Genomic DNA, 20,279 nt, shown 5'->3' on the forward strand with positions numbered 1-20,279 from the left:
TTTTTTGCCAGCTTTAGAACCAATAGACACTTTTTTTGCCAGCTTTGGAACCAATAGACACTTTTTTTGCCAGCTTTGGAACCAATAGACACTATTTTTGCCAGCTTTGGAACCAATAGACACTTTTTTTGCCAGCTTTGGAACCGATAGACACTTTTTTTGCCAGCTTTGGAACCAATAGACACTTTTTTTGCCAGCTTTGGAACCGATAGACACTTTTTTTGCCAGCTTTGGAACCAATAGACACTTTTTTGCCAGCTTTGGAACCAATAGACACTTTTTTTGCCAGCTTTGGAACCAATAGACACTTTTTTTACCAGCTTTGGAACCAATAGACACTTTTTTGCCAGCTTTGGAACCAATAGACACTATTTTTGCCAGCTTTGGAACCAATAGGCACTATTTTTGCCAGCTTTAGAACCAATAGACACTATTTTTGCCAGCTTTAGAACCAACAGACACTTTTTGCAAGCTTTAGAACCAATAGAGACACATTTTGCAAGCTTTAGAACCAATAGACATTTTTTGCAAGCTTTAGAACCAATAGACATTTTTTGCAAGCTTTAGAACCAATAGATATTTTTTGCAAGCTTTAGAACCAATAGACATTTTTTTGCAAGCTTTAAAACCAATGGACATTTTTTTGCAAGCTTTAGAACCAATAGACACTTTTTGCAAGCATTTTAGAACCACTGAGGGCACTCACATTTGAGTAGACATGTGTTCAGTGTTATTCACAGCTCAGAGAAACGTGACCCTCTGCCTTCCTCCAGCTTGCAGACACTGATTGAGGCACACCACTTCCTGGGTTTATAGTCCCTCCCCCCTGCCGCCAGCGGGGGCAGCAGAGAGAATGGGGAATTTTGTAAAAACATTAATATCTCTGTCATTTTTAATCGACGGGAAAAATCCTCGGCACACATGCGGCAGAGGGGGGCTCTGAGCAAGGTGGTCAAAAATGACGGCTGTGGGTGGCGCCGTTCTCTCGGAAATCGCAGCACAGATGGCCAAAACCGGTCAAGAACAGACTTTTTGTAATATAGAATAGACCAAGTGGGACCCGTTGTTTCCCTGTCACACAGGATGCCTGGTCCCCCAATGCAACCTGTTCCCCCAACACAATAATCCACCACTCACCCATTCCCCCAACGCAACCCGTTCCCCAATGCAATATTCCACCACTCACCCAGAGCCCCCAACTGCGCAGGCACAGCTCATTTTGTAAAGTTTAAAATGTGAATAACTTGTAAAATATACCATCAACCTGAGCGAAAATTGATTTAAAAAAAACACACTACAGGACAATGGTGAGTAAGGTGGGCCAAAAATTGTAACGCTATTGTGTACCGTTTTGGTGCTGTTCCGGGAACACATCAAGCACAGACAGACAGACATAGAAATAAACAAGATGAGAGTTTTAGTAATATACTAGACCAAGTGCAGACCCGTTGGGTCTGTTTCCCCAACGGCGTTTTGCAGGGGGGGGGGGGGAGGGGGGGCTGCGGCATCAAACTCATATTAACCAACCCCCAAACACACAGGTGGGGGGAGGGAGGGGGGATGTGAAGAGGGGAGGGAGGGGAGAGGAGGTGGAGGAAATGGGACAGATTTGGGAGGGAAAGGAGAGCGGGGTAGGGGGTGAGAGAGGGGGATGGGGAGAGAGATGTGGTGGAGGGGGAGGATGGGGAGGTAGGGAAGGAGGGAGGGAGGGGGAGAGGGGTGGGGGAGAGAGGGGAAAGAGTGGGGAGGGAGGTGGAGAGGGGTAGGGGGAGTGATGGAAGAGGGACAGAGGGGTAGGAGGAAGGGGGTGGCGTAGAGAGGGAAGGGGGGTGGGGGAGAGAGGGATGGGTGGGAGAGGGGTGCGGAGAGGGAAACATAGAACCATTGAAATTAAGTGCAGGAGTAGGCCATTCGGCCCTTCGAGCCTGCACCACCATTCAATATGATCGTGGCTGATCATCCAACTCAGTATCCTGTACCTGCCTTCTCTCCATACCCCCTGATCCCTTTAGCCACAAGGACCACATCTAACTCCCTCTTAAATACAGCCAATGAACAGGCCTCAACTACCTTCTGTGCCAGTGAATTCCAGAGATTCACCACTCTCTGTGTGAAAAATGTTTTTCTCATCTCGGTCCTAAAAGATTTACCCCTTATCCTTAAACTGTGACCCCTTGTTCTGGACTTCCCCAACATCTGGAACAATCTTCCTGCATCTAGCCTGTCCAACCCCTTAAGAATTTTGTAAGTTTCTATAAGATACCCCCTCAATCTTCTAAATTCTAGCATGTACAAGCCGAGTCTATCCAGTCTTTCGTCATATGAAAGTCCTGACATCCCAGGAATCAGCCTGGTGAACCTTCTCTGTACTCCCTCTATGGCAAGAATGTATTTGAGCATTGGGCATTGTGACATCACACGATGGAACGTTCACCAGGGGCTGGGGCTGGTGCTGCTTCTATGGGTGAGAAGCCAGTTTATTTTTGAAATATTGGGGGGGGGGGGTTAGGATTTGATTAAAAACGTGCACTTAAACACGACGACCAATGGCAAACCCGTTGGGTCTGATCCCCCAACGCAGCCGTTCCCTACCCGTAGCCCCCACTGGGGGGGGGTGGGGGCGGCTTCACACACACTAACCACCCCCACACACAGAGTTGGAAAAGTGTATAAAGACCATTCCCTACCTGTAGCCCCCAGGGGAGACGTGGTCGTCGAAGTCGGGTTCCGGCCGTCTTAAAATAGCGTATCTTGAAGTCGTCGAAGTCGGGTCCGTCTCGGCAACGCGGGGGGGGGGGGGGGTGTGGCGGGGCGGCATCACACACACGAAGCATCCCCACACACAGAGCCTTAAAAGTGTAAATGCCCGACCTCTTTTCCGTTTTTCTCTAATTTAATTAAGATGTGCAGGTGGTGTTCTTATCGAGGTTCAGGGGTGAATGACGTAAATATTTTCACACAATATGGGAACATCTCATGTTGTCTTGAAGGCTCCTCGGCCCACATCTGACTCTCTGTACTGTCACTATGGCAACGATGTCTATGAGCACTGGGCATTGTGACATCACACGATGGAACGTTCACCATTGGCTGGGGCTCCTGCATAGGCATATGTAAATGGGTCCATTCCGATTGGGCATCTGTGAGCATCGGGCATTGTGACATCACACGATGGAATGTTCTCCAATGGCTGGGGCTGGTGATGGCATATGTAAATGGATCCATTCCGATTGGTCATCTGTGAGCATTGGGCATTGTGACATCACACGATGGAATGTTCAGCAGGGGCTGGTGCTGGTGAGGCTTGTGTGGGTGAGAAGCCAGTTTAGTTGTGAGATTTTTGGGGGGGGGGGGGGGGGGGGGAGTGGGTAAGGTTTTGATTTAAAACGTGCGCTTAAACACGACGGAATGGAATGAGAAGCGCATACTTAGAAAGAAAAGCGAAATCTCTGCCGAAGTTGAAAAGACGCGGGCGGTCCTGCGTCCGGTTTTGGAGTTGCGGAGAATCAAAGGGAGCGCGCCAGCAAAGGGAGTGGGCCAGGCTGCCGGACGGACGGCCGGACGGAGTTCCGTTTCGGAATCTGGGGCGAGAGTTTTATATAATAATAGATATACTAAACCAAGTGGGACCCGTTGGGTCCCGTTCCCCCAACGCAATATTGCACTACTCACCGCTTCCCCCAAACGCAACCCATTCCCCCAACACAATATTCCACCACTCACCCATAGCCCCCCCGCCCCCCCCACTGCGCAGGTGCGGCTCATTTCCTCTCATCCCCTGCACTCCCTCCCCATCCTCTTCACCCTTCATCTTCTTTCCCCTCCCCCCCTTCCTCCCTCACCTCTCCCTCCCTCTCCTTTCCCCTACCCTCAGTCACTCCCTCCCTCCATAACCCCTACCCCCTCCTCTCCCTCTATCTCCCTGCTCCATCACTCCTCACCTTCCCCCTTTCCCACTCCCCCACTAAACATAATGTTTAAATAATATTACCCTCTCCTCTTCCCCTCTCCCATTCGCTCACCTTACAACAATGTAACAAATCTCTCATTGCACTGGGAATCCTACCATTTGTTAACATTGTAACGGGCAGGGCAAGTATTTATGTCAATGAGATTCGGGATCCCATTGTGATGCCCTAAGCTGCTAACTGTCAGTGCAAGTTTAAGTGGTTATGGTCAAACTGGATTTTCTAAGGTTTAAAATGTGAATAACTTGTAAAATATGACATCAATCTGAATGAAACCAGATACAACACACCACAGGACAATTGTGAATAAGGTGATGCAAAAATTGTAGCGCTACTCTGTACCATTTTGGCGTAATTTCAGGACATAACAGACAGACAGACATAGAAACAAGTAAGATGAGAGTTTTAGTAATATACTAGACCAAGTGCAGACCCGTTGGGTCTGTTTCCCCAATGGCGTTTGCGGGGGGGGGCTGCGGCATCACACTCACATTAACCACCCCCCAAACACACAGGGTGGGGGGAGGGGGGGTGAGAAGAGGGGAGGGAGGGGAGAGGAGGAGGAGGAAACGGGACAGATTTGGGAGGGAAAGGAGAGCGGGGTAGGGGGTGAGAGAGGGGGATGGGGAGAGAGATGTGGGGGAGGGGGGTTGGGGAGGGAGGGGAGGAGGGAGGGAGGGGGAGAGGGGTGGGGGGAGAGAGGAAGGGGAAAGAGTGGGGAGGGAGAGTGGAGGGGGAAGGGGGGAGAGAAGTGGAAGAGTGGGAAGGGAGGGGTAGGGGGAGTGGTGGAAGAGGGACAGAGGGGTAGGGGGAAGGGGCCGGGGGGGTGGGGGAGAGTGAAGGGGGTGGGGTAGAGAGTGAAGGGGGTGGGGGAGAGGGGGATGGGGGAGAGAGGGAGAGGGGTGAGGAGAGGGAAACATAGAAACATAAGATTCTATAAGATCCCCCCTCAATCTTCTAAATTCTAGCGAGTACAAACTGAGTCTATCCAGTCTTTCTTCATATGAAAGTCCTGACACGTTCTCTGTACTCCCTCTATGGCAAGAATGTCTTTGGGCATTGGGCATTGTGACATCACACGATGGAACGTTCACCAGGGGCTGGGGCTGGTGCAAAGACATATGTAAATTGATCCATTCCGATTGGACATCTGCGAACATTGGGCATTGTGACATCACACGATGGAATGAATCAAAAGGCAGAAAGGCAGCCGGACGGATGCCGGACGGCAGGCGGCAGCCACACAGTTTTAAAGATAGATAGATAGATAGATACTAAGGTGGGACCCATTGGGTCCTGTTCACCAACGCAATATTCCACCACTCACCCGTTCCCCCAACGCAACCCGTTCCACCAACGCAATATTCCACCACTCACCCATAGTCCCCAACTGCGCAGGTGCGGCTCATTTCCCCTTTACTTCAGCACTCTCTCCCCCTACTCTTCACCCTCCCTCTTTTTAAACTTAAAAAAATTGAATTTTCACAAAAAAAAAATCCAATTCCACTTGCTGCCCCTGCCCGTTACAATGTTACAAATGACAGGACTCCCCGTGTTCTGTTATTTGTAATATTGTAATGGTTGGGGCAGCAAGTGAAATTGTTTTTTTTTTACAGTGAAAAGTTAAATTTTAAAAGTTTAAAATGTGAATATATTGTAAAATATACCATCAATCTGAACAAAACAGTACAACACACCACAGGACAATGGTGAGTAAGGTTGTCCAAAAATTGTAGCACTATTGTGTCCCGTTTTGGTATAATTTCAGGACATCACATACAGACAGACATAGAAACAAGATTTAGTAATATACTAGACCAAGTGGGACCCGTTGGGTCCCTGTCACACAGGAGGCCTGGTCCCCCAACACAACCCATTCCCCCAACGCAATATACCACTACTCACCAAAGCCCCCCACAGAAGGCCTGGATCCCTCAACGCAACCCATTCCCCAACGCAATATTCCACCACTCACCCATTCCCCCAACGCAACCTGTTGCCCCAACACAATATTCCCCCCCCCCCCCCCCCCCCTTAGTCCCCAACTGCGCAAAGGCGGCTCATTTCCCCTCATTCACCCTCCCTCTTTTTAAACCTAAAAAAAAAATCCAAGACAAGACTGGAGTTTAGAAGGCTGAGGGGGGATCTTATAGAAACATGTAAAATTATAAAAGGACTGGACAGGCTAGATGCAGGAAATCTTTTCCCAATGTTGGCGAGTCCAGAACCAGGGGCTTAGAATAAAGGGGAGGACATTTAGGACTGAGGTGAGAAAAAATATTTTCACCCAGAGAGCTGTGAATTTGTGGAATTCCCTGCCACATGGAGGCCAAATCACTGGATGGATTTAAGAGAGAGTTAGATAGAGCTCTAGGGGCTGGTGGAATCAAGGGATATGGGGAGAAGGCAGGCACGGGACGATCAGCCATGATCACAATGAATGGCGGTGCTGGCTCGAAGGGTCGGGTGGCTTCCTCCTGCACCTATTTTCTATGTCTCTATGCACTTGCTGCCAGGGAAAAAAATCCAATTGCACTTGCTGCCACGACTCAGTGTCCTGGGATTTGCAACATTGTAGTGGGCAGGGACAGCAATTGGATTTGGATTTTTTCCAGTGAGAAATTAAAAAAAGATTTAAATGTGAATAACTTGTAAAATATACCATCAATCTGAACGAAACTTTGATAAAACACACCACAGGATAATGGTGAATAAGATGGTCCAAACATTGTAGCGCTATTGTGTACCCTTTTGGCATAATTTCACTCACTCACTCACTCACTCACTCACTCACTCACTCACTCACTCACTCACTCACTCACTCACTCACTCACTCACTCACTCACTCACGCACTCACTCACTCACTCACACAGACAGACAAACAGGCAAACTCACAAACAAACAAGATGAGAGTTTTAGTAAGATAGATTGACTGACTGACCGACCGACCGACCCAGTTTCCTTTATGATGGGGCGCCCTCAACCTATGAAATCAGCTATTACTCCAGATTTAATTCCAGATATTACCAGAGGGTTCAAAGCATGGGTTCCAATTCTTTATACCCTCATGGGCAATTTTCAGCATATGGATTGGTCAGTAAGTTTGCAGATGATAGCAAGTTCACTGGGGTTGAAGACTGTGAGGAAGGCTGCCAAAGAATACAGTCGGATGTAAATCAGCTACAGAAATGGGCAGAAAAATGTCAGATGAAGTTTAATTGTAAGGACTTGAGCTTTGGCAGGTTGAATGTAATGTAAAAATACACAATTAATGGCAAACTGTTAAAAGCATTGATGTACAGAGGGATCTTGGGTTCAAGTCCATAATTCCCTGAAAGTGGCAACATATGTAGATGTAGTGGCAATGAAGATATATAATGCTTGCCTTAATTGGTCGGTACTTTTAGTATAAGAGTCAGGAAGTCATGTTGCAGCTTTGTGGGACTTTGGTGAGGCTGCATTTGGATGGCGCCCATAATGGCCGCCTCGCCAACAGCCTGTCTCGTCCCTTCTCTGTTTTTATTATTTTAAGTATGTCTTGAATGTTTGTTTTAATGTCTCTTGGTATGTCTTATGTGGGGGGTGGGTGGGGGGGATCGGGGGAAACTTTTTCCAGTCACTTATCTCGACGGAGATGCAATTTTTCTCCATGTCGCTTCTCCGGTGCTCCCCTGCAGCCTAACAACGTGGATTGGTGCGGCCTTTCCTGGAGACCGGCCCGGAGATTCAAGCCGCAGGAGCTGGGATCTTTTGCCGAGGATCACCAGTGAAGGAGCTCCTGTGGACTTTAACACCATGAAGCCCACGGTCTCCGGTAAGAAGAGGCCGACTCAGGAGCTCCATGCCAACGGAGTATTCCGATCCGTCCCAACACCGGAGTTTCGATCATCCCGACGAGAGGGCTTAACAGCGGACTGTCGGCAACGGCAAGTGAGGAGGGTTCAAGGCCCCGACCACTGGTGAACATAAGAGGAAGATGATTGAAATTTATTGCCTTCCGGTGAGGAATGTGGATTCCGCTGTGGTGGATGTTTATGTTAAATTTTATTTTATGTGGCTGTGTGTATATTTTTTCACTTAGTATGATTGTATGGTAACTCAAATTTCACTGTACCTTAATTGGTATGTGACAATTAAATTGAATCTTGAATCCTGAGTATTGCGTGTAATTCTAGTCCTCCCAATACCGGAAGGATGTGGAGGCTTTGCAAAGGGTGCAGGGGAGGTTTAGCAGAATAGCCTGGTGTAGAGGGTATTAACAACAGGGAGTGGCAGAACAGACTTGGATTGTTTTTCTGGAATATTAGATGTTGAGGGAAGACCAGATAGAAGTATAGAAAATTATGAGAGGCAGAGATAGGGTAGACAGGCAGAAACATTTCCCCATGGTGAATATGTCAATGACTAGATGGCATTGCTTTAAGGTGTGTAGGAAAGAACTGCAGAAGCTGGTGTAAATGGAAGGTAGACACAAAATGCAAGAGTAACTCAGCGGGACAGGCAGCATCTCTGGAGAGAAGGAATGGGCGACGTTTCAGGTCGAGATCAGTCTGAAGAAGTCTGAAGAAGGGTCTTTCCATCACCTTCGGAAACGTTTACTGCTGTTTATCAACATGAGGATCAAAGTTTAGCCAATGAAAGTCAAAGAAGCCATTATGAGACTGAGAAACAAGAATAAAACTGTTAGAGACATCAGTCAAACCTTTGGCTTACCAAAATCAACTGATTGGAACATCATAAAGAAGAAAGAGAGCACTTGTGAGCTTACTAATCAAGGCCAAGGAAGACCTCCACAGCTGATGACAGAAGAATTCTCTCTATGATAAAGAAAACCCCCCAAACACCTGTCCGACAGATCAGAAACACTCTTCAGGAGTCACGTTTGGATTTGTCAATGTTCACTGTCCGCAGAAGACTTCATGAACAGAAATACAGAGGCTACACTGCAAGATGCAAACCACTGGTTAGCTTCAAAAATAGGATGGCCAAGTTAGTTTGCCAAGAAGTACTTAAAAGAGCAACCACAGTTCTGGAAAAAAGGTCTTGTGGACAGATGAGACGAAGATTAACTTATATCAGAGTGATGGTAAGAGCAAAGTATGGAGGAGAGAAGGAACTGCCCATAATTCAAAGCATAACACCTTATCTGCGAAACACAGTGGTGGGGGTGTTATTGCCTGGCTGCTGAAGGTACTGGCTCACTTATCTTCATTGATGATACAACTGCTGATGGGAGTAGCATAATGAATTCTGAAGTGTATAGACGCATCCTATCTGCTCAAGTTCAAACAAATGCCTCAAAACCTATTGGCCGGCGGTTCATTCTACAGCAAGACAACGATCCCAAACATACCGTGAAAGCAATAAAGGAGTTTTTCAAAGCTAAAAAATGGTAAATTCTTGAGTTTACCAAGTCAATCACCCGATCTGAACCCAATTGAGCATGCCTTTTATACGCTGAAGAGAAAACTGAAGGGGACTAGCCCCCAAAACAAGCGTAAGCTAAAGATGGCTGCAATATAGGCCTGGCAGAGCATCACCAGAGAATACAGCCAGCAACTGGTGATGTCCATGAATTGCAGACTTCAAGGGGTCATTGCATGCAAAGGATATGCAGCAAAATACTAAACATGACTACTTTCATTTACATGACATTGCTGTGTCCCAAACATTATGGTGCCTTGAAATGGGGGGGGACTATGTATAAACACAACAGTAATTTCTACATGGTGAAACCAAAATGTATAAAAATGGCCTTTATTAAAATCTGCAATGTGATTCTTTCTATTACACATCTCAAATTGTGAATACAGAGGCAAATAAATAAATGATGGGTCTTTGTCCCAAACATTATGGAGGGCACTGTATATGAGTTGGTCTTGGCATCATGTTCGCCACAGACAATGTGGGCTGATGGGTCTGCTCCAATGCTGTCTTGTTCCCTGCTCTATGTTCTAGTTACCAGCTTAGGACAATCCTGTTTGATTTATTTTATACTTCCAGAAGACCGTGCTCTAGTCCTTGAAGGAAGTAAAGTGCCCGAACAGAAATTTCACTTGAAATTTGTTAACTAATTTATGAAAACACATACAAGCACTATATAAAATAACATACATATTTCTGTCTAATTCCAGACATATCAAGGTATCATAAAGTCATACAGCATGGAAGAAGGCCATTTGGTTCAACTCGTACATGCCGACCAGATGTCACTTCTAAGCTCGTCACATACCTCTATAAATCTTTCCTATCCATGTATTGGTCCATATGTCTTTTTAAATATTGAAACAAGGAATAGCAGATGCTAGTTTACAAAGAAAGTGAAGAAGTCCGAAGAAGGGTCCAGACTCGAAATATCACCTGTCCATGTTTTACATAGATGCTGCCTGACCTGCTGAGTTACTCGAGCATTTTGCGTCTTTTAAATGTTGTTATTACATCTACCTCAAATTTGTTCACTGGCAGCTCGTTCCATTTCCCATCGCCCTCTGTGTGAAAAGGTTGCTCCTCAGATTTCCACTAAATCATTCTCTAGTTATCTTAAGCCAATGCCCTCTAGTTCTTGTTCCCCCATCCTGGGAAAAGAGTCATCCTAATTATTCCCCTCAAGATTTTATACTCCTAAGATCAACCTCTCAGTCACCTGTACGCCAAGGAATAAATTACAAGTCTAACCAATCCCTCACAATAGCTCAAACCCTCCTCCATGCACCATCCTTGTAAATCTTCTCTGGACTCTTTCCAGTTTAATGGCATCTTTCCTATAGCAGGGTGACCAAAACTGAATACAATACTCCAATTGCGACCTCACCAATGTCTTATATAATGGTAACATAACATCCCAGCTTATATACTGAATTTCTTGACTGATGAAGCCCAGCGTGCCAAAGGCTTTCCTTACCACCTTATCTACCTGCTGCCACTTTCAGGGAACTTTGGACTTGTACTCATAGATCGCTCAGCTCTACAACATTCTCCAGGACTCTGTCATTCATTGTGACAATCCTGCCCTGGTTCGACTTTCCAAAATGCAACACCTTCCAGTTATCTGAATAGCTATTGGCTATACCTTGGCACACTTAACCAGTTGATCAAGATCAAGACGTTTTAACTCTTTAAAAGTTATTTTAAGAGAAACAATTTTGTGTGTACAACCTTTAAATCAAATTCTTATTTTCCTTGAATCTCTTGCTAACTTGAGAACCTAATTGACCCCACAGGTCTGCTCGTCCATTCAATAAGTTTATGGGTATTTTTTACCTCAGTGCTACTGTCCTGTTCCAACACCAAATTTCTTAATTCCCTTAACATCTATATATCTGAATCTTTGAAATAGTCATATTTTGGTCCTCTCAGATAGCCATGCAGCTTTGTTAGTGTGAGTCACTTCTTACTCGTGGTGCAATTCCAACTGGCAGACCTGCTTCACCTTACTTCCATCATTTGGAGATAGTGTGAGTCTTTGAAGGCTGGGACTGGAAAACATAACTGTATTCAAATAAGCTTAGTACAGAAAAGTTTTTAACGTGTTTGAATATTTTGTAAGGATTCAAATGGATGGCCACTAAATCCACACAGGATTTTCTAAATGTGTATAAATACTCGAAACAGAGATAAAAGTTCTCAATTTTATCGAAATCATACATATTTCTATTCTCACTATAAATCATGAACACATTTGTTGTGGTTGTACATCACAGATACTGAACACATTTTTGTTGTACATTATACATATGGGAAACTCTTGCTCTTCCTGAAAATCATACGTCAAAAACATCTGGTTTTCCTTTCAATCGTGAATTTTCTTTGTACATTATACCTGTGCGTTGACAATGATTGTTTTCCTGTATATCAAATTTATATAATGTCTTGCTCGTTCTGTGTTCCAGGCTTACAGGACCTGTTGTTTTTCCTGTATATTACACAACATTGACCTCTTGATCTTCCTATATTTAATATATAAAGGGAATTCTTCACAGGTACTGACCAATCTGGAAATCTGACATGAAAACATCCAGAATGCCCAGCAGCAGGCACAGAGACCATTCACTGGATGTCTCTGTAGGACATCTTCTGCATTCTAAAACATCTGCTTTGATGTTCAATCAAAATTTAAGAAATTCTCATATTCCTATATATTATCTTCCAATACATGTGATTCTTCTTTCTGATTTAACCTCTTCTCTATCTCCTGGTAGCGACTGTATTCTCATTGCCTAAATACACATGCAATATTAATTGTAGCATATAATAATGCAGATTTCGCATCTGTGAAAAATCTACTATTTGGTAAATAAGGAACATTCACACTCTCCCTGGCCCCCTTATTCTTAACCTCCCATCAATACATTAAACTGTAAATGAGGATAATGATCAGATCAGACATAATCTGACTGAATGAAAGCGTCAGTTTACAGGGTGTGTTGCCTGCTCTTCTTATAAATCATAGGCATTTGATCACACGTGAAAAGTTTCTGGATGCAGAGATAAGTAGATAGTACAAGAGAGAGTTGGATATAGCTCTTAGGCCAACGGAATCAAGGCATATGGGGAGAGCGCAGGAACAGGGTACTGATTCTGGATGATCAGCCGTGATCATATTGAATGGCTCGAAGGACCGAATGGCTTACTCCTGCACCTATTTTCTATGTTTCTATGATTCTAGATGTTGGTTCCAATGAACTAGAAATCAAGCAGTTGCCATATCCCATGAGGCGGGTCTTGAGCTGCAGCTGGGTCCAGTGACATTGATCTTCAGCAACTGTAAGACTGTCATAGAAATCCTTGGATCACTCAGATGGTCTTGGGATGATGCTCAATCTACGCAAGTAGCCAGTAGAATCCGTGAGATGAGTCTCAAATAATCTTTGATTGCTGTATTGTGTGGCCTCAATGGCACTGTTGCCACCATGAAGATAAACCTACTTGTGTTGCCAAGTATGTGTCAACTTTCTGAATGTGTCCTAAAGCACACTGTCATTAAGTAAGACAGGTTTTGACCACATAAAGAAAAAGCCGTAGTATCTGCAATAATGCAAAGATATGATGTCAACAAATGCACCAGCTAAACTCTTGTTGTCACTCTGTGTTCATCTTATTGATTAGTAGCCACACTGCTGCCCATTTTGGAAAATGGATGGCTCTATTTACTGCTCATGGAGAGATACTGTAGTTCGGATCCCCATTAAATGCTTAGAAATCGAGAAGTAATTGAACTGGATTGCATGGAACTAAATTGACTGAGGGGTGAATGGTTTAAGCATAAAAAGTATTTTTAAATGGTCAAATTAGATTTCTAAAAGGCCTGAAAGATGGAAACATGAATGATATGAATTTTCTTATTTAGGCAAAGTATTAATTGCATTGCTGGAACAACAATCTTTGACCTATTTCCATATATTGTTTGTAACCACAGTATATCAATATAATTAAGCATGATATTTTGAATGTGTTAATCAATACATTAAAAATCGTGGTGAGGAAATTAGATGTCTTAAATGCTCCACTAGGGGGCTTGTTTGACTGGTCAGCAAAATCAGAAAAACTTCCTGGAAGAGGAAAACACAACCTGAAATTCTGAAGATGCAGACAGTAAACCGAGATAAATTATGTGATCTTCAATATTATACTAGAAAGTTCAATAAAAAATAATATGCATGCTGAGGTGTGTATATATCATAGATTAAAAATATAAATACAGTACAGCATTTCTAACACCAGAAAGTCAAGAATTTCCTGACTTTGATTTCCATTTGAAATTACTTAATTTCAATGATCTGATTATTGGCATTGTTGTTTAGTTCAATTAATCACATAAATGAAAGATCTGCCAATCTGGGCACATTAACTGCTTAATTATGGAGTCAAATTAGAAATATCAGCAAAATCCATAATTTTGGATGCTCACACACTCAACAAGGAGTGTGCAAGAAAGTTAACACATTTGATGCCAGTATAGATAGAGGTTTGAAAATGGATGGATGATGCTTGAATTTTACAAATTAAGGAGGTATACAGTGCAGAAATTCACCCAATTTTCTCAGGAGATCAGGGACATATTTCACAAGATTTTCTGTCCTCTGGCTAAAACTATTAAATGGCACACATGACAAAAATCAGACAACACACTTATCAACAAACAAGAGGTTAACATTTATTAATCCAACAAATATCCATAATGCAATATTCAACATTTGCAGTTTCCTTTCCCCCTCTCTACGCATTCCTAAATGCACCTTAATATTTTCCCTGAATCCTGTCTATCCCCTGACAAAGCTTACTATGGACACATGGAGTCTAGTTGTACTAGCCCACAAGCAGCCAATCTTTATTTATGAGCTTATAACGGTTTACGTTATAAGATATACCATCATATTACAATACCGAGATTGAGAACATTTCGATCCTATCGCCCGTTGTTATCCACCCTCTTGCACAATCCCTTTCCCCAAAAGAGTGCTCTCACTGTCTACAAGGCTGTTGATTAGTTTAGTATAAAACAGATTTCAAGCCTGTGAGATACCTATGCCAAACTAGTTGTCTTCCTCCACTCACCTATCTTTTTGCGTTTTTACTAAAACAATTTTGGTGAATTATGAACAAAAGCGAAAAAACTGCAGGTTCTGAAAAGCTGAAATAAAATAGAAATAGCCCAGCTATTCAAACAGCATTTGATTAGAAATGACAATGCGGTTATTTTTTTGTGACTTAACCTTTCCTCAGAATTGTAGGTTGCAAAACCAAGTTATTACCAAAGCCTTGTCAAGTAGTTATTGAGATTAGTGTTTTATATAGAATTATTGCGAGCACGTACAGTACATAATACGAGGAACGAGTTCATATAGAACGATAAATTATTATGCAGTAAAGTTTTATCTTGAACTGTTGTAAGGAGAGATTTTGTACAGATTTGCTTTAAGGAATTATCATTCCTAGTAGTTAGAGGAAAGAGATTTATGCAGAACTATTGTGGAGAATTATTGCAAAGAAATGCTGTGAGGAAAAGCTTTAATTTAGAACTGCTGTGAGACAAGGTCTGATCGCAGCAGTACTGTGAGGAAAGATTTCAGTGCAGGGTAGCTGTGGGGATAGTTACATGTCGAACAGTGGCAAGAGAACGTTTTAACCCTGAACCTCAACTGTCTTGTGTTTTCTCGGTAAGCTATCTTTGCATCTCCTACTTGACAAATTACCTTGAACTGCTTTAAAATACAGTTTTTAATGAACATCGTTATGATAGATATTAAATTGCAAGATAGAACCACATAAGTTTGTAAATGCGATTAATTCTTGTTGCCCGGTATTACAACGATATTCGTAATGTGCAAATTCTCATTGTGCTTACTAACCACGGGGATTGGTTGCGCAGGTAACGTTTAGAATAAATGTTTCCCATTAACGAAGTTGCATTTCTCTTGGTTCTTGTAAATGTCAGAAAATTAATGTCAGAGGGATAGCGTTCGTCCTAAAAGCATCAGTGAAACTCAGTACAGAGAGATGGGTCGAATTAAACCCCGTTCACACCCAGGTCTAACTGCAACCTCTCACGGTCCTTGCACCCTGTGCAGGCAGTATTTACTCGTGCTGTCGGGATTACTCCAACGCGAACCCCAGTCTTTCACTGTGTAGGAAGGAACTGCAGATGCCGGTTTAAACCGAAGATAGATTGACACAACAAGCTGGAGTAACTCAGCGGGTCAGACAGCATCTCTGGAGAAGGGTCTCGTCCCGAAACGACTCCTATCCCTTCTCTCCAGAGATGCTGTCTGACCCGCTGAGTTACTCCAGCTTTTTGTGTCCATCGCCAGTCTTTCACTGATGGGGTTTGGGAGCGATCCTGCCGTCCTGTTTGCTCCTTGACTTTCCCCAGGAGCGCGAGGGACATCTGCTCGAGGCTGAGAGCGGGCGATCCCCAGCTCGCGAGCTCTCGCCCGCCTTCCATTGGTGGCGAGCCCTGTGTGACTGGGGCGAGCGTCAATCAGCGGCGCGGCTGCAGCCCCGCCCGCCCGCCCTCCCTCCCTCCCTCCCTCTCGCTGCACTTCACTGCTTGGGGGGCAGGGGCCAGCAAAAAACTCGCAACACTCTGGGATCCTGCAATGCACTCAACATCTTGTTTCATGCGATGTTCTCATTCAGGTACTTCTTACCCATTTATATAACCTGGTCTTTCAACTGGCAAAGAAAATTCACCAGACCAAGATAATATGTTGGAGGAGGATAATATATATATTTTTGTACAGAGCATGTTTGTGTGAACTCGTTGCTGTTTTACTCCAACTTTGATCAATTCACTAATAATTGCATAATATGCTGTGTCAGTTTATGTTTTCGTATTGCGGCAAAGCTGTAAAAAGTGTATTTGCAAAGCTCTTTTCAGTGTGTAAACTGCTTTATTTTCCACCTTATACATGTGATGTGTTCAGGTGCAAACCTTTCAATAATTGGTGCCTAAAATTCTTTCAGCACAACTATCTCTACCTCCGCGGGTTTGTAAATTCTTGGTTTAAAATATTTTGAATTCTTAATCATGTCAGATATGGGGATGAGCAAAATAACTTGTGGGCATATTATAAAGTGAGATGAATATATCCGTGTGGTGTAAGTAGTGTTTAAATTATAACCACGGGAAGAGCAGAAATATCCCAGAGTGATGAATCCAAGTCAAATAGAACTTCTTTGAAACTATGGTCCTTTTAAAGTTAGTTTGTTTAAGATGTTAAAGAATTGTTTGTGTTCTGAAGCAGTATATCGCAGAGTTAGCGGCTGCTGAACATGAGAAGAAAAATGAAAATTTAAAAATATTCAGAAAATAACACATGGTAATGCACCTTTCTTTGACAGAGTCGTGTAATAGTTTTACTGCGGGGGTTATCTTCATTAGTCATCACCTGGAGCATGTGTGTTCTCTGAAAATGGATGAAGGAAATAATTCGGGATGATTGCAACGTTTGAAAAATTGGGGGCTGGTTTGATACTTGATACACTCTGACCGTCCAAAGCTGCATTTAGCTCTCCAAAGACATCACAATATGTTTTACCTGTACAGATTGAATCAGATTGATGGCAGCTTACTAAAAGCACACTTCGTATAGTGAAAATACTTGTTTTTAAACCAAAGATCAGTTTTGGAAGTGTGCCATTTATTACCCACCATTGAGGACTCATCCTATTTGTGCCTTGAATTCAGGTTTCATTATTGACACAAAGATTCGACCAAGAAATAAAATACTTGACTTCATCAGAGAACAAACAGTAGGTTCCTGAAATTGCTGCACCAGCAAAATATATTTTAAGAGCCATTGAGGTTTCTTTGTTTCTACCCCTTAATAGGGAGAATATCATGAAGAATTCTATTAGATTAGATCTTTAGATTTTCTGCATTATTAAATGTTACATATCGAGTGCAATATGCAAGCTTGAAAGATTTATTTAATTATTGTTGATAATTTTATCACATATAAAAACACAGTTTTTATATATATTTAGTTTCTTTCCTATAAAAGGTGGCTTAGTTAGATGGTTGTGAGAAACTTGGCCTATTTTGTTTTGTAATTGAGGTGAGGCATTTGACATGTGTTGCCTAATTTTGAGGTTTAGGATGAAAACTAAATTGATTTATTTTTCCCCTTTGATATTTCTCTTACCTCAACTGAGAGACCTGAATTCTGCAACAGTGTTGGGTCATGGCTGTTGACAGTTTTGTAGTACCTCAATCAAATGTCCATTCTTCAAATTCCTGACAAAAAATCATCAAGCTATTTGCCCAAGAAGGATCACAATTGGTTTGATCTTTTCCTTACCAACGAGCAAAACATTTGATCTAGTTGACTTTATTCTTTGCAGTTGGTACACAATTATACTGAACCGTTGCTGGAATTGTTCTAACAAACCGTCCATCTACCCACAAGTAATCTTTTAAAATAAATTGGACTATTCTATATATTCTGTGCACAAACCATATTTTGCATAGTACATTTGATTTAGTAAAATTATTATTTTGTGGTTGCGCTTCTTATACAGCAGTGATCCACTGGAAAAGCTGATGTCGAGAGAGCTGGCTCCGTTGAACTTTACATGAAGTACGATAGATTTGGTTTCCAGTCATTAATGCTTACAGTATTACTACAAAATCTTTATTTTTAAGAAGCAAATTGTTGAAGTAATTCATGACTAGTGATTCAGTGGCTAAGAATTGTATTGAGACCGGGAACACTTCAGCCTTGATCTTTGAAGTGCCATTGGGTGAGCTGAGATCAGCTGAAGGGGCAGTTGATTTGCAGTAAAAACGCTGAGGTGCTATAATGTAGAAGGGAAAACATCTGCAAATGTCTCTGTCCTTGATTTCGGTTCATCTAACTCTTTTCTAGAAAGTCCGTTTGCAATTGGTAGATGGAGATTAGGATTGGGCTTGTTTCTGATCCCCTGCATGCTGACAACAGATGAATACCTAGGCCCGTAAATAAAGATGTCATTGATAGGCAATGAGGCATGGATTGCACCTCCGACAATGGTTGGTTCTATTTGGGTGGTAGTGCGACCAATTAAAGACTTAAAAACAGATAGTTGAATGTGTCAAGTTTTTTTGGAAGAAATAATATTTTAAAATATATTTTTTGCAGTAAAGGAATAGAATATGCACAATGGATGTACTGCATCCCAAATCCATGGGCACCGAATGCCTAGATTTTGAGAGATTATTCAGCAGTAACTATTTTAACAAATAATAAATCGTTTTACATCGTTTCATAAAATATTGCTCCAAATAGGAATGAAAGATCACATAGCAAGAACCACACTGGTGCTGTACTTCAGAGGACTCTGACTGGAGATGTGATTCATTCGGTCTGTTGAAATCTCAAAGTACAAGGTATTTTAGATTAGTTTCAGCTAGCAAATAAAGTACAATGTCCTAATCTTTCTAAGCAGTATTTTTTTCATAAGAACCACATCATTAAAGGTAAGGGACAGCATGAAAACATTTTGATAACTATCTGGAAAACTATTCAATCTCCAATAATATCCAAATGTAAAGAAAAATGTTCCACCACAGTGGCCATGGTCAATTTGTTGGAGATTGCTTAAAACCACAGAATATAAACTGAAATTATCTAGGATAAACATGTTTATCAAGTTTATGCTCTGTTGGGATCCACATATAGCTGAAGGCCAGCTCTGGCAGGAACTGGTTAGTTTAATTTCTCTTTTAAACCCTGGACAACAGTGTGAGAGTTAATGTTTAGTAATGCAATTTAATGCTTCAGTATTATAAGCATGTGCTATTAAATGAGAGTGCAGCGGGTTTAGTGGATTATTGTTGAATCTGCACATCTTATGAGGTACAAACAAGCATCAATTTAATCATATCAATGAGATTAAGTACCGTTTATAATTTGATCAAAGGCCAATTCTGTGAGTGCCCAGTGATATTACCTCAGCCTACATCATGAGGTTCTCAGGTGGAATATTTTTTTCAGAGAAAAATTGTGCGATTTTTATATGTATCAGGAAAGAAAATAGAAAGAATATATTAGCAATCAGTAAGTAGCAGCATTCTTTCACTACATCTTTCTAACTTCAATCTTTTTAATTTGACTCCATATTCCCCTCTGCTTTTTCCTCCTCACTTTATTCTTTTCATTTTATCTTTATTCCAACCTTTTCAGCTTCCTTCTATTTTCACCTTCCTGCTCTCTTCCATTCTTCTATCCTACATTGTCCTCTTCTTTTCCTTCCCCCTCTGCTCCTTCTTCTCTCCTCTGCACTCCACTGCTCAACTGTCTCCTTTTAGTTGCATTTTGCTGTTCTCACCAACTCTCTATGCTCCTTTCCTCTGTCATCTCCATTCCACTACAGTGGTCTCTTCCCATCTTTCCACTTCTCTCTCTTGAACTCCCTCTCCCTGCCTTGTTCTCTTCCCCCACTCTCTTCTCCTGTCTTGGTCTTTGCTCTCACTTGTTCCCTCCTCTGACATTTATCTCCTCAGTTCTCCCTAGCTTAGCTCTCATCTCCATTGCTTTTTTCTTTTTGATTGAGGTACTACAAAACTGACAACAGCCATGACCCAACACTTTACCATACCTCCTCTACTTTTCATTCCATTTATCTCTTATACTAAATTAAAAATTGTCGTTTGAGAATTGCACTCTCATGAGCTATCTTCATAATACATATTCAAATTTTCTCCCCAATCTATAATATTTTTAATCAGTATATTGTTGATGATTTACATGTATAATATAGTAGGTGGCTAATTATTGACAACCAACCACATAACTGTACACAGTAAATACATCTGTTAAGACTCTTATCTT

General features: G+C 42.3%; 1 protein-coding gene across 3 annotated transcripts in view; it reads left to right on the top strand.

Annotated features, from left to right (window-relative positions):
• Nucleotides 1-15,013: 15,013 nt before the first annotated feature.
• glis1 (GLIS family zinc finger 1) overlaps nucleotides 15,014-20,279 on the top strand; it is a 298,316-nt gene continuing 293,050 nt past the window's right edge. For 2 of the 3 annotated variants that reach the window (XM_033028110.1, XM_033028111.1), the window contains exon 1: nucleotides 16,040-16,104. In XM_033028110.1, coding sequence (XP_032884001.1) covers nucleotides 16,065-16,104 — 40 coding nt within the window. In that variant the 5' untranslated portion in view covers nucleotides 16,040-16,064. Of the gene's footprint in view, nucleotides 15,126-16,039; nucleotides 16,105-20,279 lie in introns of those variants that run through there. The other variant, XM_033028112.1, reaches the window with a different exon arrangement.

The sequence above is a fragment of the Amblyraja radiata genome, chromosome 10 (assembly GCF_010909765.2).
Source record: "Amblyraja radiata isolate CabotCenter1 chromosome 10, sAmbRad1.1.pri, whole genome shotgun sequence".
Taxonomy (NCBI): Eukaryota; Metazoa; Chordata; class Chondrichthyes; order Rajiformes; family Rajidae; genus Amblyraja; species Amblyraja radiata.